At 42.7% G+C, this 22,215-nt stretch overlaps 1 protein-coding gene across 1 annotated transcript in view; it reads left to right on the plus strand.

The window, feature by feature from the left end:
* USH2A (usherin) overlaps nucleotides 1–22,215 on the plus strand; it is a 455,954-nt gene that overhangs the window by 397,017 nt on the left and 36,722 nt on the right. Inside the window, exons 62-63 of the mRNA XM_088666687.1 lie at nucleotides 15,698–15,925; nucleotides 18,496–20,012. Coding sequence (XP_088522813.1) covers nucleotides 15,698–15,925; nucleotides 18,496–20,012 — 1,745 coding nt within the window. The remainder of the gene's footprint in view (nucleotides 1–15,697; nucleotides 15,926–18,495; nucleotides 20,013–22,215) is intronic.

A 22,215-nucleotide genomic window follows, 5' to 3' on the forward strand; every position in this document is an offset into this window, starting at 1 on the left:
TCGTTAGCTCTGCAAGGGCTTATGGGTTATGAGGAAACCATACACAGATGACTAATTTTTTTATGGTTCACAGCCAAGCAAAGTGAAATTCAGCAGCTGTTCAGGACAAGTGACCACTCTAACGGCTGCAATATAACCCACTAAATAGAGAGGGAATTGCATGAGAGCAAGAGGTTAGCAGTGATTATCGGCAGGTGAGTGCTTTATTGAAGTTGAAAGACCATTAACATTGATGGAGTAATTATTTCAGCTTGAAAGTAATTACCTTGATGGGTGATAACTTCTCCAGTGTTCCCAGATTGGATTGGGCCAAACAGTTGTGAACTCCTGAAGCCTAGAAAAATATTACAACAATACTGCAATGTTTAAACTACTGAACTCACTGTTAGAGTGTTTTAATTATGCCTAACAGTGGAGGGATTTTTAAGTTGCAGCAACCAGCGAACTCTCAAATAGAGAGACATTTACTTTCTAATCCTAGTGAAATGACCCACACCCGGCACAGGCACCTCAAATTATTCATGTTATTTTAATTCAGCTTTCAAGATGCAAAATTTGCTTCCTAAATAGAGCTGGTCAGGAATGGCTGACCCTAACTTTATTGTACCTTTGAACTGAGGAGGCTTTAGTAGAAAATAAACCATTGTCTCTTAATCTATTAATAATAGGAGCTTGATATAAGTGTGTAAAATACGCCTTGCAATCAAAGGGATTCATAAATTGCAGATATATTCATTCTCCATGTTATTCATCATTGACTGTCAAGAAACTGGATGATCTCTGTTCAGGTGTGTATTTGGATATAAATGAACATTTGTGGGTGGCTGATCAGTATTGTGCTTGCTGGCCAGCCCTTGCCCTCCACACATTTATTGATATCATTCATATGGAGCCCACGAGAACCTGCAAAATAGAAGGTCTCAGATTGTGCATACACTTGTTGGCATCCGTCTCTCTCTCTCTCTCTCAAGACAATGGAGTGGTCCAAATATGAGAGCAATACATTTGGCACCAGCTTGGCTTCTGGAGTTGCCAGAAGGAGGCTATGAGGTGCCATCCAACCATCTTAGGGACTTCGCATTTGTTTTCTTACTCCTTCTCCTGAAGATATTGCACAAGGCAGTGGAGATTTAGGAGCCTATATATACCTGGTATGTGTGTGTAGACTCCATGCAACTAGCAGAGATGAATGTGTGGAGGTCAGAGAATAAGGCTCAGAGGTCTTGTGCATGGCTTAAGTCAAACATCGGTAGTGAAACAAAGAAAGAAGGAAAGTAAATGGGAAGTCACTCATTATATAGAAGATAAATAACTTGGAGAAGAAAAGGTTCAAATGTATTTTAAAGCAATCTGTTTAAAAAACAACAACACATTATATAGAATATAAATGTATTTCCATTTCACTTCTCCACCAGGTGGCTCAGACATGACAGAAAAGGAAAATGGACTGTAAGGGAGGAGGGAAAAAGAAAACCCAGGCAATATTTCTTGGTTGCAGAACTTTTGTTATGGCCAGCTGGTATGGGAAATATTTCAAGGCGGGGTGGAGTCAAAATTGCTGGTGTTTCAGCAGAGCAAATAGAGAGCTTCTGTAGCCCCATCTCTTTCCCCTCTCCTCGTTGTCTTTCAGTTTCCTCTATAAAAGCAACTTCACTAGATTACATAGGTCATGGGCATTTGGGGGGGGGGATCCATTTGGATAAGAACCACAATATTTTCAATGAATTCCATCCTTAATCTGGGGAAAAGGATGGGCTGGGGAAACCCAGCCAGATGGGTGGGGTATAAATAATAAATTATTATATTATTATTATAAAAATATATGGAGGAGGAAATAACTCCCAATCCCCAGGAAAGCTTGTGAGTAAATTCAGTAAATGTAATAAAGAAATGTCTTAGCAGACATTTGGAATAATACTGTGAACATGTCAGATGGTCCCATATGCCTCTGCAGCTAACACACATGCGGAGAAATATATTCCTGAATTGATGGAACGATGTAGGCAGAAGGGGACTTATATGCATCTCTGGTGAATATGCCTGCAGGTAGAAAGTTTCTGGAAAGGGGTGCTTCAAGATATGGCTGTACAGTGGTACCTCGGTTTATGAACACAATTGGTTCCGGAAGTCTGTTCATAAACTGAAGCGTTCATAAACTGAAGCAAACTTTCCCATTGAAAGTAATGGAAAGTGGATTAATCTGTTCCAGACGGTCCGCGGAGTACTCAACCTGAAGCGTACTTAATCTGAAGTGAACTTTCCCATTGAAAGTAATGGAAAGTGGATTAATCCGTTCCAGACGGGTCCGCGGTGTTCGTAAACTGAAAATTCGTAAACCGAGGTGTTCATAAACCGAGGTTCCACTGTAATTGTATGGCTAATCAATTTGTGAAAACTCCAAAAGTATCATTGTTATCCATTTATACCAGGTTCTTATTACACAAAATCTGAAAAGTTCTATGCAGTTGTCCAAAGATGGTTGATACAGCACTTTAGAAGATAGTGTCCTTTTCTTTCAAGGACCCTGGTTTTTTTTTTTTCCGTGTGTGTGTGTGTGTGTTTTTAAGATTATTTCTATCTTGATTCCCAGCCCTCAAGAAGCAATTTCTCTTAGAGGCTAGCCAACACCTTGCAGCCACCCCTTCCCTCTCTAGCTTTTTTCCATGGGTGTTACTCTTGTGTTTGACAGTTGTCATACCTGTTCGTTGAATGGCTGTGCAAATTATCTGGATTATTTAAAACTTAACCATAGCAATTAGCATCATTTCACTGAACATCAGCCAGGTGCCCTATGTCTCCAAAAAGTCACATTGCATTATATATTTTATAACTTGAATTTTGGGTTTTTTTGACAGGGATCAGGGAATGAATTTTACTGTGTACATTCCTTTTCAGTGATTATGGCTCTGTTTTATTTTTTGCTAGAGCAATTACGAAAGTCATGGCTGATACCTATGCCCACTAGAGTTTGGTTCTGTTTTTCCTTTCCTTCTTCTTTTTTAAAGGATAGTTATTGATCTCTTGCTGAGCTGAGATTTCAGTTTTATGCCAGATAGCTTGATTAATGGGTTGGTTTCTGTAAGTGGACTGAATGGGGATAGGAAGCACAAGCTGCCCATACTGCCAGCCCTAAATCCGTCAAGACACATAGCTCATTATGAAACAGTTATCAAGTATACATGAAAAATTAATTGGGCTCAGTTTGATTCTGAAAAGAATCAGCCTTCTACTTGGCGGTCCCCCCAATCTTTCCAGATGTTGCGCACCAGCCCCTCGAGGAACAGCAAAGGGAGATGTATTAATACGTTGTATTGATTAGATCAAGACCCCTGACAGTTATTTGTAGAGATACCATCTGGCGGCTGTTCGAATTCCTTCACCAAAAACAGGACGTGACATGTTATTAATCTCAACTCTCTAAGTATAGACAGTTGCCTTTTCTGCTAAACCGCATTTTACCATTCCGTAGGAGATGAATGCAGACCTGAAGGGTGCTGAAATTAAGGTTATTACACAAATTGAGCCATATGGTCCAAATATTTCAGCAAGAAAATTGCCAGGCAATAAAAATTGCTCCTGCCTTCCTAATGGTGTAAATTACAGTTTAACCATGGCTCTAATGATGTCCTTCTGCCGCGCTTAACTACTGTTACATGAAGGACATTGTTTTAAAAATATAAAAAAAACAAGTAAATGCCAGCAGCGTGTTTTACAATCTGTTAGTGTGTCATTAAGAACACTGTCAGAATTACATAAACATAATGGCAGGCAACCTAGCATACCAAAAAAGAACAAGTATAGAAATAAGAGTGTCTTGAAAACTCAGCAGAGTCAAGAGCTCTCTCAGTTTTTGGATCTGCTCCAATCTGCAGTTTTTTCTGCTCATCACGTTTTTCAATAGGTTTTTTTTAAAAAAAAATGAAACAAAACACAGTATGCAAATTCATATGGAAGCCATAGTGCGGTGGTCCTTGTGGAAAATGTCGTTAGTGTGTACTCTAGGCCTTGTTCCTAGATTTACCCATCAGCAGCTCCATGTTGGATCATAATCATCATGTTGTTGTTTGTTTGTTGTTGTTGTTGCTCCTGCTACTGCTCATTACCCACCCTTCACCGTAAGGTCTCAGGGTGGGTTACGGCATTAAAAACATTTCCAGGACATCAGCTGAAAGGTTCACTTTTCCATCAAGTGGCTCAATAGATCAAATAGAGTAAGAGCAATTATTAGAATTATAATTGTTTATTTTAATTTATTACCTACCCTCAGGGCCGGATTTAGGTTTGATGAGGCCCTAAGCTACTGAAGGTAATGGGGCCCTTTATATGTCCAGCTGTCCTTTGTCAACAACAAATTGTCACTGTTTTTCATGTTGAATATATGCTATAGGGTAATTTATGGACCTAAAAGGTATCTAAAGCCACTCGCCACTGTTGCTTTATGTAGGTTTTATTTTATCTGTTTTTTTATATTTTGGAAATGTACATCCAGGTTTTTTTTTCCTTACTTTTTTGGGGGGCCCCCAGAGCTATAGCTTGTTTAGCTTATATGTAAATCTGGAACTGCCTACCCTTCACCCTAAGGTCCCTAAGGTGAGATACAACAATTAAAATACAATATTGACATTAAAACACAATATTACACAGTATTTTAAAAAGTTTAAAAACAACATAAAATTAAAGAAATAAGGAAGATCCTGAAAATATACATCTCAAGTGTCAAAAGCCAGGGTAAATAGGTGCACCTTCAGAATTTGCCGAAAGCTGTATAATGAAGGTGCCAGATGCACCTCTGTGGGAAGAGAGTTCCACAACTTGGGAGGTGCCACAAAGAATACCGTTTCCTGGGCCTTCATCCTCTACTGAGGCGGTGGAACAACCAAGAGGTCAGCCAGTCTTAGCACCTGAGAGGGCCTGTAGGGAGTGGGGCAGTCTTTCAGATGTTTGGGGACTGAGTCCAGTGCTTTAAACACTAATGTGACCACGTTGACTTGGGCCCAGAAACGACCTGACAACCAGTGCAACTGTTTTAAAGCAGAACCCCAGCCAGCAATCTGGCTCCTGCATTTTGGACTAATTGAAGTCTCCGAGTCATCTTCAAGGGAAGCCACACACAGAGCACATTACAAAAATCCGAAATTGCCAGTCCATCATTCTCCCTGGACACTGAGGTCCACCTCTGAAGGCCTTCTGGTGGTTCCCTCACTGCACGATGTGAGGTTACAGGGAACCAGGCAGAGGGCCTTCTTGGTGGCGGCGCCCGCCCTGTGGAACGCCCTCTTCAGAAGTCAAGGAAATAAATAATTAAGGTAGAACCACGGTTTATGAACACCTCGGTTTACGAATTTTCAGTTTACAAACGCCACAGACCCATCTGGAACGGATTAATTCACTTTCCATTACTTTCAATGGGAAAGTTCACTTCAGTTTACGAACGCTTCAGTTTATGAACAAACTTCCGGAACCAATTGTGTTCATAAACTGAGGTACCACTGTATCTGACTTTTAGAAGACATCTGATGGCAGCCCCGTTCAGGGAAGTTTTTAATGTTCAATGTTTTATCATGTTCGGGTTTCAAATGGACCTCCAGAACGAATTACTGGTAATTCGTAACTAGAGGTACCACTGTATATCGAAACCTTCATTCTCCCTCTTCCCACTAATGTCACTCTATTACGTTCAGTAGAGAAATATTGAGAGGCCAGCGAAGACAGCAGTTACTATTCAGCTCAAATTTTAGTCTGAGCCAGAGAAGAACTGGGGTTTCTAATTCATTCTCCTCTCCATTGAGGCTAGCTTTAATTAACTTCCAAAGTTATTTTCTGGGCCTGGCTTGAGAGAACTTTTCTGGCATCTTTAAATCTCAGTCATAACAATTAGCCTTTGCTAATTCAGCATGCCCAGTGTTTGCAAAATCCACCCTGTGGAAGGATCCTAATACAATCTAGGGAAACATGTTCTTTTGCTGTGATATTCTGCAATCAGATCCAGGTTCTGAAGCAAATGGTTGAAATAGATTAGTGTAAGGAAAATCCCACTGCCTTTTTATGTCGAGAGTAGTAAACAACAATCAGAGGTGTAGAAAATATTCATTCGGAGAAAGTAGTTTTCAGATAGATTTCTTGATATACGAACATAATTTTTTTTCAAAGGTAAAATATTTTTGTTCTAATAGTCCAATAAACTAGTCAGAAACTCGCACCAAGAAAAAGGCTTTTGTCATGTTTAGCCAGCAAAACTGCAGCAAAGTTGTTGATAATTTAAAAGCTGCCTACTCTGTAAAGAAAGGGGGAAAAAAGGAAAAAGGAAATACCCAGCAGAGTAACTGAATGCAATGTGCTAAATGCACTTGCTTGTAGAATTCAGCCACTGACTTCTTTTATGAAGCTTTTTTTTTCAAGTTAAAGCAAGGAACTCGCACTCTTGTTGGGACTGCTGCAAATCCCTAGCTGTCAAGGGGTGCCAAGAAAGGAAACAATTTATAGTCACACTAAGTAGTGTCTCCTTTTAGGCGGTGATCAAATACAAACCCAGTTGCTTTTAACTGATGTAGGGCACAATCCACCAAGTGCTGGTGCCCTTCATTCATTTCAAAGAGCCTGCATAGTATCCCTTTCTCCACTCAGGAGTCACTAGAATGAATGGCGATTTTGCTGTATATTTCTAAGTTACAGTGGAAGAGGTGAAATAATTCAGTTGGCTTTTATTTGTTAAGGTGTGTGATTTATTATTGTTAGCTAAACAGGGCAGTTTCACATTTTTAAAGAACCACTGGTTCATATACAGTCATACCTCGGTTTAAGTACGCTTCAGGTTGAGTACTCTGCGGACCCGTCTGGAACAGATTCATCCACTTTCCATTACTTTCAATGGGAAAGTTCGCTTCAGGTTAAGTACGCTTCAGGTTAAGTACGGACTTCCGGAACCAATTATATTCATACCTCGGGTTAAGTATGCTTCAGGTTGAGTACTCTGCGGACCCGTCTGGAATGTATTAATCCACTTTCCATTACTTTCAATGGGAAAGTTCACTTCAGATTAAGTACGCTTCAGGTTAAGTACAGACTTCCGGAACCAATTGTGTACTTAAACCGAGGTACCTCTGTACTTTCATTTGTTTACTCATTTCTATCCCTAAGGTGTAGCACTGTCAGGGCAGCTTACAAGGGCAGCTTACAAATAAACTCAACCAGACCCTCCAAGTGTCCCAATTTTCCAGGGACAGTCCCAGATTTACAGAAGTCGTCCCGGTTTCTGATTTGATCCTAGAATGTCCCGCTTTTCCTTAGGATGTTCCTATTTTCATTGAAGAAATGTTGGAGGGTATGGTTATGCAATCCCCGAGCCAAGGAGATAAGTAACAATACAACATCTGAAGGGAGCCCTGTGTAGGGAAGTTTTAAAATATTTAATATTTTATTATGTTTTATATATGTTGGAAGCCGCCCAGAGTGGCTGGAGCAACCCAGCAGTGGTGCACGTTGTGGGGGCGGGGCGCAGCGCACGTTTTTGCGGCGGGGCGCATCATGCGCAATGACGTGGCGCGTGTTTTGGGGCGGGGCGCGCCACATGCAGTGACGGGGTGCGCGTTTTGGGGTGGGGCACACCTTTTGGGGGCGGGGCAGGCAGCGGCGATGGCACCCCTAGGATCGTGTCGCTCAGGGCGATCCGCCCCCACCGCCCCTATCTTCCTACGCCCCTGCAACCCAGTCAGATGGGTGGGGTATAAATAATAAAAATGATGTTGTTGTTATTGAGTAGAACATCCCTGTTTTCATTAGCAAAGTGTTGGAGGGTATGAAGTCAACTGGATGAAAAGATCCTATAGCTTCTCTTAAGTGCTCCTTCCAGGGCAGAGAATTCCAGGTGCACTCAAAATAACAACAGAAACGTCTTTCATAGTGCATATGCATCCTTTGTAATTGATGTGAATATGGAGTTGATGGTGTTGAAAGAGGTTGGAGAGAGGCAGGGAGGATTCTTGGAACAAACTGCTCAAGGGACAAGGGACTGGATTCCCCCTTTCTCCGCTCCCCTCCTCCAGTGGCTTGACAGGAGGTTAAAAGCTTGCCATATTCTAGGAATAAACAACTAGTAGTTCATTGGGTCAGCCCAGACCCATAGTTTTCCTATCTATATCTGCAGTATATAGCTTTATGCACATCAGCCCCACATTTCCCCTGTACACAAGCAAAGGGTTGTTTAACTTTCCATTAGGAACCGTAACAAGTCTTTGGCAATTTTCTCGCCCTACGTATCTTAATTGTTCATCCTTATTTGCCTGTTTCTCTCTCTCTCTCTCATGGGTAAGAAGTCATCAGTTGCATGTGGGGCAGCTGAAAGACTCTTAAGAGAATGTTTAGATCACACTGTTCAAATTCTGCTGGCATTTTAGGTTTGGCTCTGAAATTTTAATTGATTTTCTTTAATGTTATGGTGTTTCAGTGTGTTAGATTTTGTGTGACCCTTTGTGGACCACTTACGGATTCCTTATATTAGGAGCTATATAAACTATAGAGAAAAATAAATAAAAGGAGGAGGAGAAAAATAAATAAAAGTCATGGGGGGGGGAATTGTGTATGTGCCTCTGATATGTAAGAGGACAAGAGTGACTTGAGTGGCACATGCACACATGCATATATCCATATAGCATAAGTAACCTCAATATAGTGCAAATAGGACATCTGTGTGTATATTTTTCTATGCATTGCATGTTACTTCTGCACACAGGGGAGGTGTACCCAGTAAGCATAGGAACCACCTCCCCTTTGAGCTTTAGATATTGTGCCTTCAAAAACTAAGGTTGGCAAACAAAGAGAGAACAAAGTGATGAAAAATAAATTTCCTTATAGAGCACTGGAAGCAGTCATTTTCTTAATGTCTCTGATTAATGGCACTCTTTGTTCTAACGATTACTCCCAAAGAAGTGATAAATAGCCATATTACCTGTCCATCAGCTCTCAGATGCCACAACAGTTCTCCTAATGCAGCTAATACTCTTCAAATCCTTTCCTGCGTCCCAGGAAGGAAACTCCAGGGCATGTTGGGAGATCTTAAAACAGAACAGAAAGCCCAGAGTGACAATCCTGGAAACTGCTGGATCACCAGATCAATAGATTCAAAGATGACTAGTTTGTGTAGCTTTGTGCAGTTTAAACATTTGTGCAGGGAGTCTACCCACGCAGAGTGTTATTGACAACCACAAATCAATGCTAATTTTTGATCCTTTTCAACCTACACAAACCTCTTGACCCTTTCACCACCTTTGGGGCACTTCAAGTAGTCAAAGGCAATCACAAGAGAAGGTATAAACTTGTCAGGATTTTGAAGGCTGAGTAGTTTTGATCATGCCCATGAGCTGAGCTGAAAAGTTTGTACAGGTGCCAAATGCATAGTTTTTTGGGATGCTCTTGCTTTCCCACTCTTAATGAAAGGAGCTTTAAGCAACTCCTGTGTTCATTAACTGGTGAGGGAAGCAGGAAGCCATCTGAAATATTCTAGAGGTGCACATTTGTTTGAAACCATTGTCAGCCTGCTTCTGCTTGCTTTCAAGATGACTTTCAGACAAAACTACGCAAATCCACGTTTAAGTTATCAATATTTGAAAATGTGCTTAAATTGTGTTTTTATTGTTGCTTTTTAACATTAATATGGTACACCTGTACTATAGGTCCTGTAGCATGATCTGGGCTAATTTACTATAACTGTTTAGTAATGCTTTCCAAAGTGAAGATGCAAGAGATTTTGAAAGGTATATAAGCGATTCCCACTATGTCTATGGCGAATATTTTCAGTGGGACTTGCAGCTCAGTGGTAGAGCACATGCTTTGCTGGTTTGCTTCCACTGCCACTGGTGGAATGAAGGACATCTTGGTGTTCTGCACCAACTTAACTTCCCGAATGGTCTTCAAGGGCAGCTCAATGTGGAGCATATTCTGCCCAATCTCAATGTAGGGTTAATGTGACAATTCCTGAGTAAGTTGGGAAGAGGAATACATCAGAGTCAGTGCAAGATACTCCGCTACCTGAGCACGGTGAACCACCTGTGCACTGACATCTGCTGCCTCCTCCTTCCTTGGCCCTTCCTCAGGTGGAGGCACTCCAGGCAAGGTGGCAAGGGCATACTATTCTGAACACAAGAGAATGGAGTGGAAGGAAGAATATTTTGTTGCATTTCCATTCATTTCATTATTGAAAATAATTGGGCTTTGGCAAGTGGGAGGGTAGGAGAACCAAGATGCTTCCAGCCTAAGTGATAGGATATGGTATAAAGTATAAATCGAAGTAAATGAATAAACAAACTTCCAGGTCTTGTACATATGAATAATTACTACATATTAAGGACGTACAGAGGGGCTCTGGCAAAACCTGCTCTCACCATTGGCAAATGCATCCCAGCTGACTTATACTGAGACGGACTCACTGATCTGTCTAGCTCAGTATTACCTACAATATCTCCCAGCCCTATCTAGAAATTCCAGGGATTGACTCTGGGGCCTTTTGCATTCATGCAAAGCAGATGCTCTTTTGCTGAGCTACAGCCCTTCCCTGGAATCCCACTGTAGGAACCTACTGCCACATAATTGACTTAATCTTTTGGCAGGAGGTAAGGATCCAACCAACTAGTCTATAAAAGTCTCCCTAGATTCGTAGTAGCTGGAACAGATACAGGAACAGATGGGTGTTGAAGTGCATGCTGTCTTGAAGAAGTGGTAGCATGCTATGCTCAAGCCAAAGTCAATACGTGATTGTGTTAAGCATATCTTTTAAAACTAGCAGCTGTGAGCAATTCAGGGACCAAAACATGTGAGGGAAGGTCTAACCTTCCACCCACCCTCACCCCTCAATGCATGGGCGTACCCAGGATCAAAACTAGGGGGGGGGCAAGGGGAGGGGCCAAGGCACGGAAGGGGAGGGGCCACAAAGTGGGCAGGAATGGCGAACTCGCGCTCCGCCGGGCTGTGCCCCTCCCTAGAAGCAGGGCTGGTGGGCGGAGGCGGAGCCCAGCCCAGCGGAGCGCGAGTTCAGCGTTCCCGCCCGCCGCGCTGCGCTCTCTGGTTCCCCGCCGCGCTTGGCCTTGCCAGAGGGCGCGACGGGGAGCTGGAGGGAGGGCGCAGCGCGGCGGGCGGGAACGGCGAACTCGCGCTCCACCGGGCTGTGCCCCTCCCTAGAAGCAGGGCTGGTGGGCGGAGGCGGAGCCCAGCCCAGCGGAGCGCGAGTTCGGCGTTCCCGCCCACCGCTCCGCGCTCCCTGGTTCCCCGCCGCACTTGGCCTTGCCTGAGGGCGCGCCGGGGAGCTGGAGGGAGGGTGCGGCGCGGCGTGGCGGGAATGGCGAACCCGTGCTCCGCCGGGCTGTGCTCCGCCTCTGCCCACCAGCCCTGCTTCTAGAGTAGGGCAGCTGCCCTAACTTGCCCCGTGGTGGGTACGCCCTTGCCTCAATGTGATGGTCCTGCCAAAACATTCACTTCTCAAAGAAGCTTCAGTTCTGCTTGAAATAATATCTTCTTGGGCAGGAATTTTAACAAGGGGTGCAATACAAGGAAAATACTACTCACCTTCCCGTGCACCATGCTTCTAATCCTGAATATCATGGGTGCTACGGCCCTAATGACATCTTCCCTAGTGTGGCAAATAGCAGCTTCAAGGAGGGCATGAGTGGTAAAGGTTAATTCTTACTCCCAGTGTGCTGTGGTCCCAGTCCTGATTAGACGCCCTGGATCTGCTGTTTATAAAACAAAAGAAAAGGCATGTTAACTGTGACCAGGAATTTTACATAATCTGTGGTTTGGCCATTACCACGTTATAGGAATATGATTATACACCCCAATCATTAGCTGATAGTTAGGTTTCGCTATTTTAAAGTCCCCCCAACCTCTCGATGCAGTCCATAAAAGAAGCTTTCTAAGGAATCTTGAATTATTGCAGCAAATAATACAGGACAGTTTGTAGCAAGCTTTATGAAAATTAATTAGGTTTTTTTAAACAACAATAGCACTAGATTGCCGTTCTTGATTGTTCCGTATGCAGACAAAGACACACAAAGAGCCAAGTATTTTATATCTTACGTGTAGAGTTCTGTGTTTGTTCTATTTCCAAGGCTCTTTGTAATACATAAAACCAATCATTTAACTTTGCGCGGCCACCCCATCGTCACTACTAAACCTTAGGGTGTAAAGTTTAGGCTTTTAAAAGTTCAGTTGTCGAAGTGTAATACATAACTGCCCTCATAAAAACCTATTAATAAAGACTGCATCCAATTGTAAAGCTAATTTTAATTGTGTTTTGTGCCAGCATAATTTCTGATGACAGATTTTTATTCCAAGCATGAACCTCCATTTGAGCTCCATACTTTTAACCCACAGTCCATAATTTTGCATTGGACTATACAAGTTCCCTTTGGCTATGGCAGTTTGAATGCTTCCACTTTCAAGGATCTAAGCCATAAATGTTTATTAAAAGAATCTATAATGAAATCATTTTTGTTATTTTTTTAATGGCTGCCTTGAGTATGTTGGATGACTGAATGCTGGTTGTTAATCATTAAGTACTCCTGGTATAAAAACTGTTTGATAGTATTGCCATCTAGGGGCTGAACGGGATTCTCCATACTGAAATAAACTGTAATTGAACAGGTGCTACTATTGACAATATGCATATGTTTTTCTTTATAGCCCACATGCTTTCCGTGTTTCTTATGAAAAGTGGTATCTCTGAATGTCCCCAAGCAGCTAATGTTTTAAATATGTATAATGTATTTGAGGTGATTCTATAGGCATTTAAACCATCCTATACTTTTGCGTCCATGAACGATCACAAAGTGGTCTTTTAAGTATGTAAAACTTTTTGCTTCCTGAAAATGGGATGTGTGGGTGTTATAATGCTGTTGTGGTTCAACCTGTCTTCAATGACCGTTGTATTTTTCTTTCAATTAATGATATACCTATACTGGACTCAGGTCTCTGAGAGCTGGTCCTTATGTAGATGAAGCGGCACATCCACACAGAACAGGGCCATCCTGTGGGGAAGAGGACTCCTCAAAGGTAGTAAAGTAAAAAAACTTTAGAGTGGGAGCTCTACAATTGGAAACTGAACAACAACCCAATGTGGACTGATCATACTTGGCTACATTGGATGATGGTTACTGTTTTACTAAAGCAGACTTGGGGTCAGTTAGCTTCCAGTTTAAGCGAATAACAGAAAATGAAGAGCATCCAAGGAACTGGTGGTCTAAATGACCCCCCCCAACAAAAATAGATTTTAGCAACTGCTTCACATTGGTTTCAGTGTATTTGGTCTACAAGCCATCAACATCATGAAGGATAGAGTTACCAAGACAACTGCAGCAGAGAAGAAAACATAATATGCATTTACCCAAGTTCTGCCTTTTAAAATAAAGGCATATCTAATCCATGAACAATAAGAAGTATATTTTAAAACAATCAAAATAATTTAAAAAGAATAATATTGGCTCAGGTCTCATCTTTCCTATAGCAGCTGTGACCTAGTTTGGATGCAAAGAACTTGACTCTATTTTCAGCAATAGAGTTTTTCGGCTTATGTTTCATATTGATACAGCACTTAAGAGAAGAAGGCTTTACAGTGTGCCTTATTTTTGTTTATTTATGCAGGGGTGGTGCGCCCCATTTTACTGTTTGAGGCAAGACAGGAAGCGTCGCTCCCTGTGCCCCTGCTGCCAGAGAAGCAGCACCAGCATCGTCGCTAATTTGCGGCAAGATTGTGACAAAATTGTGTGAGGTCTCCTGCATTCCACAATATATTGCCAGAAATGGGCGAGTGGTGAGGCACCTGCGGAGGTGCTGCTTTGGGGACTTCTGCCGCCTGAGGCAACAGTCTCGGCCTGCCTAATGGCTGTGCCAACCCTATATTCATAACATCAAGAGATTTTGAACTTAAGTGGAAACAAACAAACATGATGGTGTCAGAGTTTTCCCCCATAGGAGTTCATACTGGGGAGAAGAAATCGTTACAGACCATTGCTACCAGCCCTGTATAGTGACACACCTGTGCTTATATGGGAGGTGTAGCCAATTATGTCCCTCCAATGATGGGTGACTCTTTGATCCAGTAGAAGCTTCTGTGAGCAGAGATGGGGAAGTATTGATTCTCCTTTTGCCCCGTGCCTCTAAGATCCTATATCACCTCCCAATCTGTTCCAAAGGGTCTTCATTCTTCTGGTGTAGACTGGGGGAGTTTTGCAGCTAGATAGAGGAGGAAGAATTGGCAAAAATGTTACCTGTTTACTGCTTATGGAAGACCCTGCTGTCTGTCAGTGGAGGGATGCTGTCAGATATGACTCATGAACCAATAATCCAACTTTATGTTTCTACATTCAGCTGGAATCCTTGTCAAATAACTTTCACTGGGTGAAATCCAGTGGTTATCCACTGGTGGAAAACATTCATCAGTGGAACGTTTGGCATTTCTCCTTGTCTTTGCAGTGTCCTGCACCTTCTCTAAATCTGAAGCACCCTCTGAATTGCCCTTTCCCCTTTTCACTTATGGATGCCTTTTGTCAGTGGGCATTCACCATTGAATTCAAACTACTATTATTTTCTCTCTCTGAAAAACTATGACTAAGACTGCAACCTATATATATCTACTCAGAAGTAAGCCCCGTTAAGGTCAATGGACTTACTGCCACATTAATATGTATAGGATTGCAGGCTAAGGCTGCAATCCTGCACACAATTGTCTGGAAGCAAGTGTTATAGAAATCAATGGGACTTTTATGTAAATTAGTCATGTAAAGAATTGCATTGTGTTTGACCTCAGTATCTGATTAATACAGTGCTTCAAGTGTAGGATTGTCAAGCATGGGTGACTAGGAATTCCTAACAATAACTATCCTTTCAGCTCTCCCTTCCTCTCTTCATTATCAATCTTACTGCTGCCTGCCCTGTTTAACAGGGAGAGGGGAGGAATAATTGTCATTGAAAAGTATATTTATAATCAGTACTGGTGGCATGTTGAGTTTTAATATTCAGAATGGACATTCAAATGCTGCATTATATTTATCTAAAAGGAAAGCTCATTGTTGTGGGGAAATAACTATTTAATTATTTATCATCTAACTTTTAATATTTTAAAAAAGAAATGATTATTTTTCTGCGAAAAAATTGTTTCTGAGTCTGTTAGCTTAGCAGATACTTAAATATTTAAAAGGTTAGAAGTGCTGGCTTTTAGCCACTTAACACAAAATTGGGGAATTGACTCCTGACTTCTTTGCACGGTGAAGGAGATAGACCTAACCACCAGAAAAAGAGAAAATGTACTCTAACAGATCTGATATGAATGCCATCAAATTGTTTGGGTGAAGCAGGAGGCATTGTGACAGATATAAAATCTTTTCATATAAGATTATTTTCATTGAAAGAAATACAATGGTAGTTTACAGATGATGATGATAATAATAATAGTAGTAGTAGTAGTAGTAATAATAATAATAATAATAATAAGCCATTATGGTCATCAGGGATGATGGGAACTATAGCCCAACAACATCAGTCAAAACATAGGTTTCACATCCTTTCTGGCCCTTTGTGCCTGCTGAAGATTATGCACAAACTTGGTAAAATTTGCCTGTTAGTGTTGGGCCTTCAAGATACATTTTATTCAACAACCCACCATAATTCATTTATTCAACCAAACGAAAGAATATTCTGCATATTTCTGCTGCAGGGAACAACACATCAAACTCACTTGTTTGGTTTGAAGCCATTCACAACTTACCATATTCATGTTGTTGCTGTCAACAACGCTGGGCAAGTTTCAAGTCCATGGACTTCCGTGCGTACCCTGGAAGCCCCCCCAAGTGGCCTGACCAACTTTATCGTGGAAAAGAAGGAGAACGGCAGGGCACTGTTACTTAAATGGGCAGAGCCTTCCAAGCCCAATGGCAACATTAAGGTAAGCCCAACCTAGAAAATGACTTAATCAGGGTGGAGAGGTATGAACATACGTTAGAACATCATTGCTGAATACATGGTGAAAATTGTTGTCCGTTTTGTAGTTCCGAAGGGATGTGTGGTTTGTATGTAAGGTGCGAGTGATGTCAGGACCTGCATGCATCAATAGACAGCCACCAGCACCCATAGATCGGGCATCCCCAAACTGTGTCCCTCCAGATGTTTTTGCCTACAACTCCCATGATCCCTAGCTAACAGGACCAGTGGTCAGGGATGATGGGAATTGTAGTCCAAAACATCTGGAGGGACACAGTTTGGGGATGCCTGCCATAGATGATGTCTTCCTTTGACCCTTTACAAGCCACCTCCCTGTTCTTCGTTAAATGATCTGGAGCAACTGACCCTATCAAAGAAAACTCCCAGGACCTATGTGTCAAAGGAGAACTATGGGGCCATGACGTTGGGTGATACTATGCTAAGGGACGCCATTAACCATAGAACTGGCCCAGAGTGATGTTGTCTTAAATTATTCAGATGAAAGTAAAGCCGGTTATATGGGAAGTGCCCAAAGGAAACTCTCCCCATGAAGACTCTTGTGCTCAAGACAGGCAAGATATATGTGTGAAATGCTGAGGTCCCCATTTCTGTCATAATTACTTTCTTCCTTTGCACTGTCTTTGTTAAATTTAATTCTCATGGTATTTTTCTTTTCTTTTCTACCTTTCTTCCCCCACCTTTGACTGTAGGATATATGTATGATTGTATGAAGATGTAGCTATCACAGGTTTTTAGTAATCGTTTTGCAAGTGGTGTCCTTTTGATGGATATTGGGCTACATTCTTAGAATTACAAAGAGCTCTATACGTTTGTTACCATGAACAGTTGGATATCCTGCATTAAACAGAACTGCAGTAGATTGACCATTAAACAGAATGGCATGCTATAATTTCTTTACATTTGTTGTCTTATCCTATTTATTTAAGCATGCTTAAAAAACAACAGCATGATTAAAGTTGCCACTTATATATTAAACGAAAAGCCGCCCAAAGCAGCTTAATGTGGCGTTCAGTTGGACCTTCTGTTCTTTACCTTTTGGGACTTTTCTGCTTTCCTTTCGGTGCTTCTCAGAGTGCAGGGGCGGGGAGTGAGAGGAGGCAATAGTTCAAGATCTGGCCCAATCAACTTCTCAATCCGGCCCATGAACGGACCGGGAACCAGCGTGTTTTTACATGATTAGAATGTGTTGTTTTATTTAAAATGCATCTCTGAGTTATTTGTAGGGCATAGGAATTTGTTCATTACCCCCCCAAAAAATATAGTCCAGCCCCCCACAAGGTCTGAGGGACAGTTGACCGGCCCCTTGCTGGAAACAGTTTGCTGACCCCTGCAATAGTTCTTCCTTCTAGGAACACAATCACTGGACTTTTCTTTCTCTCAAAAACAACAATCGGGGAAGGAATGGTTGCTGCTCCTTCTGATTGCTCTGGTTTGTTTGCTTGCTTAATATGCAACTTGATCTTCAGTTCCTTGTTTCTCAGGACCTTTCCCCATCTCAAAGTGAGGGTTTAATCCTGTTAATGCCAAACTGGCAATATTCCCTTTTGTCACATCTATTCAACTGAAAACTATGGATCCCCGAGCAGCAGAAGTTTCCAAGTCTTTAGTCACATAAACTCAGCCAGTCAATTCAGACCTTCACTGCGACAAGTCCAATGTAGACTGTATGCCAGCCTTCAGCTTCGTTGCCAGGCCGGACAGGGCAACAGCCAATGCCCAACCAGCAAGCAAGGCACCACCCTCCAAACAGGGCCTCTGACTGGCCCATTCAAATTATCCCTCTTTGGCGGGAAGACCGCCCATTGATACCACCAGCCAGGGGGAATTCCCCAGCCCCAGCCTGCAAGCAAGCACAGCTTAGTTGCTAGGGTTATACACAGAGGGGGCCTCAACAGTTGCTCCCCACAGACACAGTGAACGGCCACTGTAGGCCAACCTCCTTCTGAGGCCCAGGACAGTACATGTGAGTCCCCCCCACACACCGCTCCTCATCACAACACAGGCATTGATGTCCACAGGGGAATTAAGGTTATCCCCCTTCTGTCAGATGAACCATAATCCCAGATTTCATTTTTAAAAACCAGCCTTTCTAGAACCTAAGATAAGAGGCAAAGGGTGCAGACGCCCTTCTGCCAGGGTGTGTGTGTGTGAGTGCGTGTGTGTGTGCTCCTACATTTCACTGTTTTAGCCGAAATGCATACTCTGACAGAATGATCACCTTAATATGACTTTTCCTTCCAACATCTCTTGCAGAAAATAATGTTGTTCTTTTGGAGGAGGGAAGGGTTGAAGGTAGATGTTCCAGGTTTTATGGGCGCCCACCAAACATTTATTGTGGCTTACAGAGTACTTGACAGGCTGTTTATGGAGTCTATGATGGGAGTCATACATATCTGGCAGGCTCCATTTGGCTTATTGAGCTGGAAGCAATGCAGGCCTGAGTTGCAGGATTTGGCTGTGAATGTCTTGCCAGTAACGTATAGCTTTTGTCGATATGTGTTATTTTTCTTCCAGACCTACAATATTTTCAATGATGATAACCTGGAATACAGTGGTTTGTCTCGTCAGTTTTTCTTCAAGCGCCTAGAGCCTTTCACTCTCTACATCCTGGTCCTTGAAGCTTGCACTGCAGCTGGCTGCAGCCGCTCTCCACCCCAGCCAATCCGGACGGACGAAGCCCCTCCTGAATCTCAGCTGGCACCTGTAATCCAATCGGTGAACGCGACTAGCATTGGACTGAGCTGGTCTCCGCCAATTAATTCAAATGGGAAAATAACGCGCTATGAAGTTATTCACAGACGCAGCAAAGGAAATGCTTCGGGGAACAATGCAACAACAGAAGAAGAGGAAAATGTTTTCACCGAATATAACACTGAGAGCACGGCATTTGTATACAGTGCTCAACATTTGCAGCCATGGACTAGGTATGAATATAAGATACGTGCCTGGAATTCAGCAGGTTACGCCGACAGTTCATGGTCTGCTGCAGAGACCAGTCAAGCTGCCCCAGTGCACTTGGCTGCACCTGTCTTGAGATACATCCCCAAAAGTCCAAACAAAATTTGGATCTTGTGGTCCTCCCCAGAAGAGCCCAATGGCATTTTGCAGTCTTACAGGCTCCACAGAAATAACGTTCCATATCCTTTTAGCTTTGATGCTGCTACTTTCAACTATACTGATGAAGAGTTGCTGCCCTATACAGAATACTACTATGCAGTAACTGCTTGTACTATGGGAGGCTGCTCCACCAGCAACCATGCCAATATTCGGACACTTGAGGCAGCTCCAGACTTTGTGAACCCTCCCACCCTAGAAGATCTTGGCTCCACCCAAATGAACATATCGTGGTTACCACCCCAGATCCAAAATGGAGAAATCACAAAGTACATTTTAAAATTAAATGGTGAAGAGCTCTATGTTGGAAAAAGTTTATTCAGAAAAGTGTTGAATCTACAGCCTTATACCAGGTATGACATCATGATAGTTGCTTGTACCAATGGAGGATGTACAGCTAGTGCACCCCACTCTGTTTGGACGATGGAGACTGCACCACTTAATATAGATGCCCCCAGCTTGCTAGTGACAGGTTCAGAATCGATAGAAATCACGTGGAAGGCTCCTGCAAATCCAAATGGCAAAATCCAAAGTTATGAGCTAAGGAGAAACGGGTTTCTGGTTTATTTGGGGCTGGATACTCGTTACCATGACTTTATGCTAACTCCAGGAAAAGAATACAGCTACGCTGTTACTGCAAACAACAGCCAAGGAAGTGTCACCAGTGCTGTAGCCACAAGCAGAACTAATCCCTCTGCCCCATCTGGAATGTCACCTCCTCGATTGCAGGCGTGGTCCTCAGACACAATTTTGGTTACTTGGGACCCACCAGCAAAAGTCAATGGGGATATAGTCAGCTATACAATCACACTGCGGGACCCTATTGAATCGGAGAAGAAAGATGCTCATCTGGAGTCAACACATGTTTCCTTTGGGAGACGGTACTACACTTTCGCAGCATTAGAACCCTACCACAGGTAACTTGTGAACACGTACCTTAATGAGTGAATATTGTGTGTTATTCTGATCATAGTGTGACACATGAAAAAGGCAGAGCAAAATGCTGTTATGCCAATGCAGCCTTAAATGACTGGTGAATTTTGCCCCCCTGTAACCAGTTTGTTCTAATGGTGGGTTGGAATTGGGAGGTTGGTATCCTCAAGATGCAGAAGACCAAACAGCATGTTAAAACAGGCTTAGCAGGAAGGACCCCATATTTCTCCCTAACAGAGGCACCAGCTTCTTGGCATGATTGAGGGAGCCCTACACAACATCATGGCGTCATGCACGCAATGTCATGAGGAGCCAGGGGGTGGAGCTGAACATTGAGGGGGCCTGAAAGTGCTATGCCTTCAGAATGTGATGCTATGCTAGTAGAGTTTGCCAAAATATTCCAGCTAATACATTATGAACAGTGTCTCAAGGCATGAATCATAGAATCATATATTTGTGGAGTTGGGAGGGACTGCAAGAGTCTTCTAGCAATGCAGAAATCTTTTTGCCCACCGTGGGGCTCAAACCCACAACCCTGAAATTAAGAGTTTCATGCTTTACCAACTGAGTTTATGAGATCTCTTCAGACTGGTCCTCAGTACTGAATGGAGGGTGGCTGTGGCAGCTTTCATCTGAATGTATGGTAGATTATCCATTGCAAAAACTGTCAACTCTTCATTCAGCAGAGTTTACTGAATCAATCAGTTTTTCTTTTTCTTATAGCCAGCTCTTGTCAATGGGATCTTTAATATGCCACTAGCTGCTCAATTAGAAGAGGACCTTTTATCAATAGCTTCAGAAAACTCCCCTACTTTTTTCCTGTTCAACTCTAAGCATTTGTATAGGCCTAAGTATAGAACCTAGCAGTTCAAAAGCACGTCAAAGTGCAAGTAGATAAATAGGTACCACTACAACGGGAAGGTGGGGATGCGGGTGGCACTGTGGGTTAAACCACAGAGCCTAGGGCTTGCCAATCAGAAGGTCGGCGGTTCGAATCCTGCGACGGGGTGAGCTCCTGTTGCTCGGACCCTGCTCCTGCCAACCTAGCAGTTCAGAAGCACATCAAAATACAAGTAGATAAATAGGTACCGCTACAGCAGGAAGGAAAACAGCGTTTCTGTGTGCTGCTCTAGTTTGCCAGAAGCGGCTTTGTCATGCTGGCCACATGACCTGAAAACTGTACGCCGGCTCCCTCAGCCAATAACGCGAGATGAGTGCCACAACCCCAGAGTCGGTCACGACTGGACCTAATGGTCAGGGGTCCCTTTACCTTTAAGCACACAGTGTGCATCACATTCCCTGCCTTTTGATGCATGGCAATCTCGGAATTACAGGGCAAGAGTGCTCATTTCTTTTCCTCCCAGAACGGGTTGTCCCATTATTTTCAGTGGAAATTTATAGGAAGTGGCTGGATGCACATGCAAGGTTTTCAACCAATTATTTTAACACGTTTTCACTTGCTAGCTAAGTGGGGAAGTAATGCATACATTTTTGCAGAAGAAGTCTCATTGATCTCCATCATTATTTTATAAATAAGAGCATGGGCAGAGAAAGATAAAAGTTCTGTCTGAGTCATGGATAGTCATGGGAACAAACCATAGTCCATGGTCCAGCTTTTCTCAGCTGGCTGGCAGTCCAAAACCTCTGGAGGCCACCAGGTTGTGGTAGGCTAACAATTAATTTTGTAAATTTAATGCAAACGGGCAGGAATGCGAGTTCAGATCACAAAGCCTGATCCTTTTTCTTTAGCGGAGCTCATGATACAAATGTTGCACCATGTATATTTTTTAGAAATGTGGTAAGACTTGTTTGTTTCAGCTAGCTTTCAGTGGCCTGAGTTAAGCTTTCTGTTTCATCATATATTTTGAAATTATAAGCCACCTAATTGGTTGACTGAACAAGGAACCTACAGTTTCTCTTACAGTAGATATAAGGAACTTTTAACATTTAAATGCAACTTCTTCCTAGTTCAGGCAAAGCATAGCCATTGTCTCACCAAATATATTCAAAGTACTGTGTTCCTAATATATAAATCATGCTGATTTGTTGCAGACATGGGGATCGCAGTGGGCACACATGCAGGAATGTCTCCATCCATTTCAGCAAAGGAGATAAAGGGATGTGCGTGTCTGCAACTCTTGCTTTGCACTGAACTAAATGGGGGGAGGGGAGTGCTTATGCAAGAGG

Source organism: Zootoca vivipara, chromosome 3, assembly GCF_965207765.1.
Source record: "Zootoca vivipara chromosome 3, rZooViv2.hap1.1, whole genome shotgun sequence".
Taxonomy (NCBI): domain Eukaryota; kingdom Metazoa; phylum Chordata; class Lepidosauria; order Squamata; family Lacertidae; genus Zootoca; species Zootoca vivipara.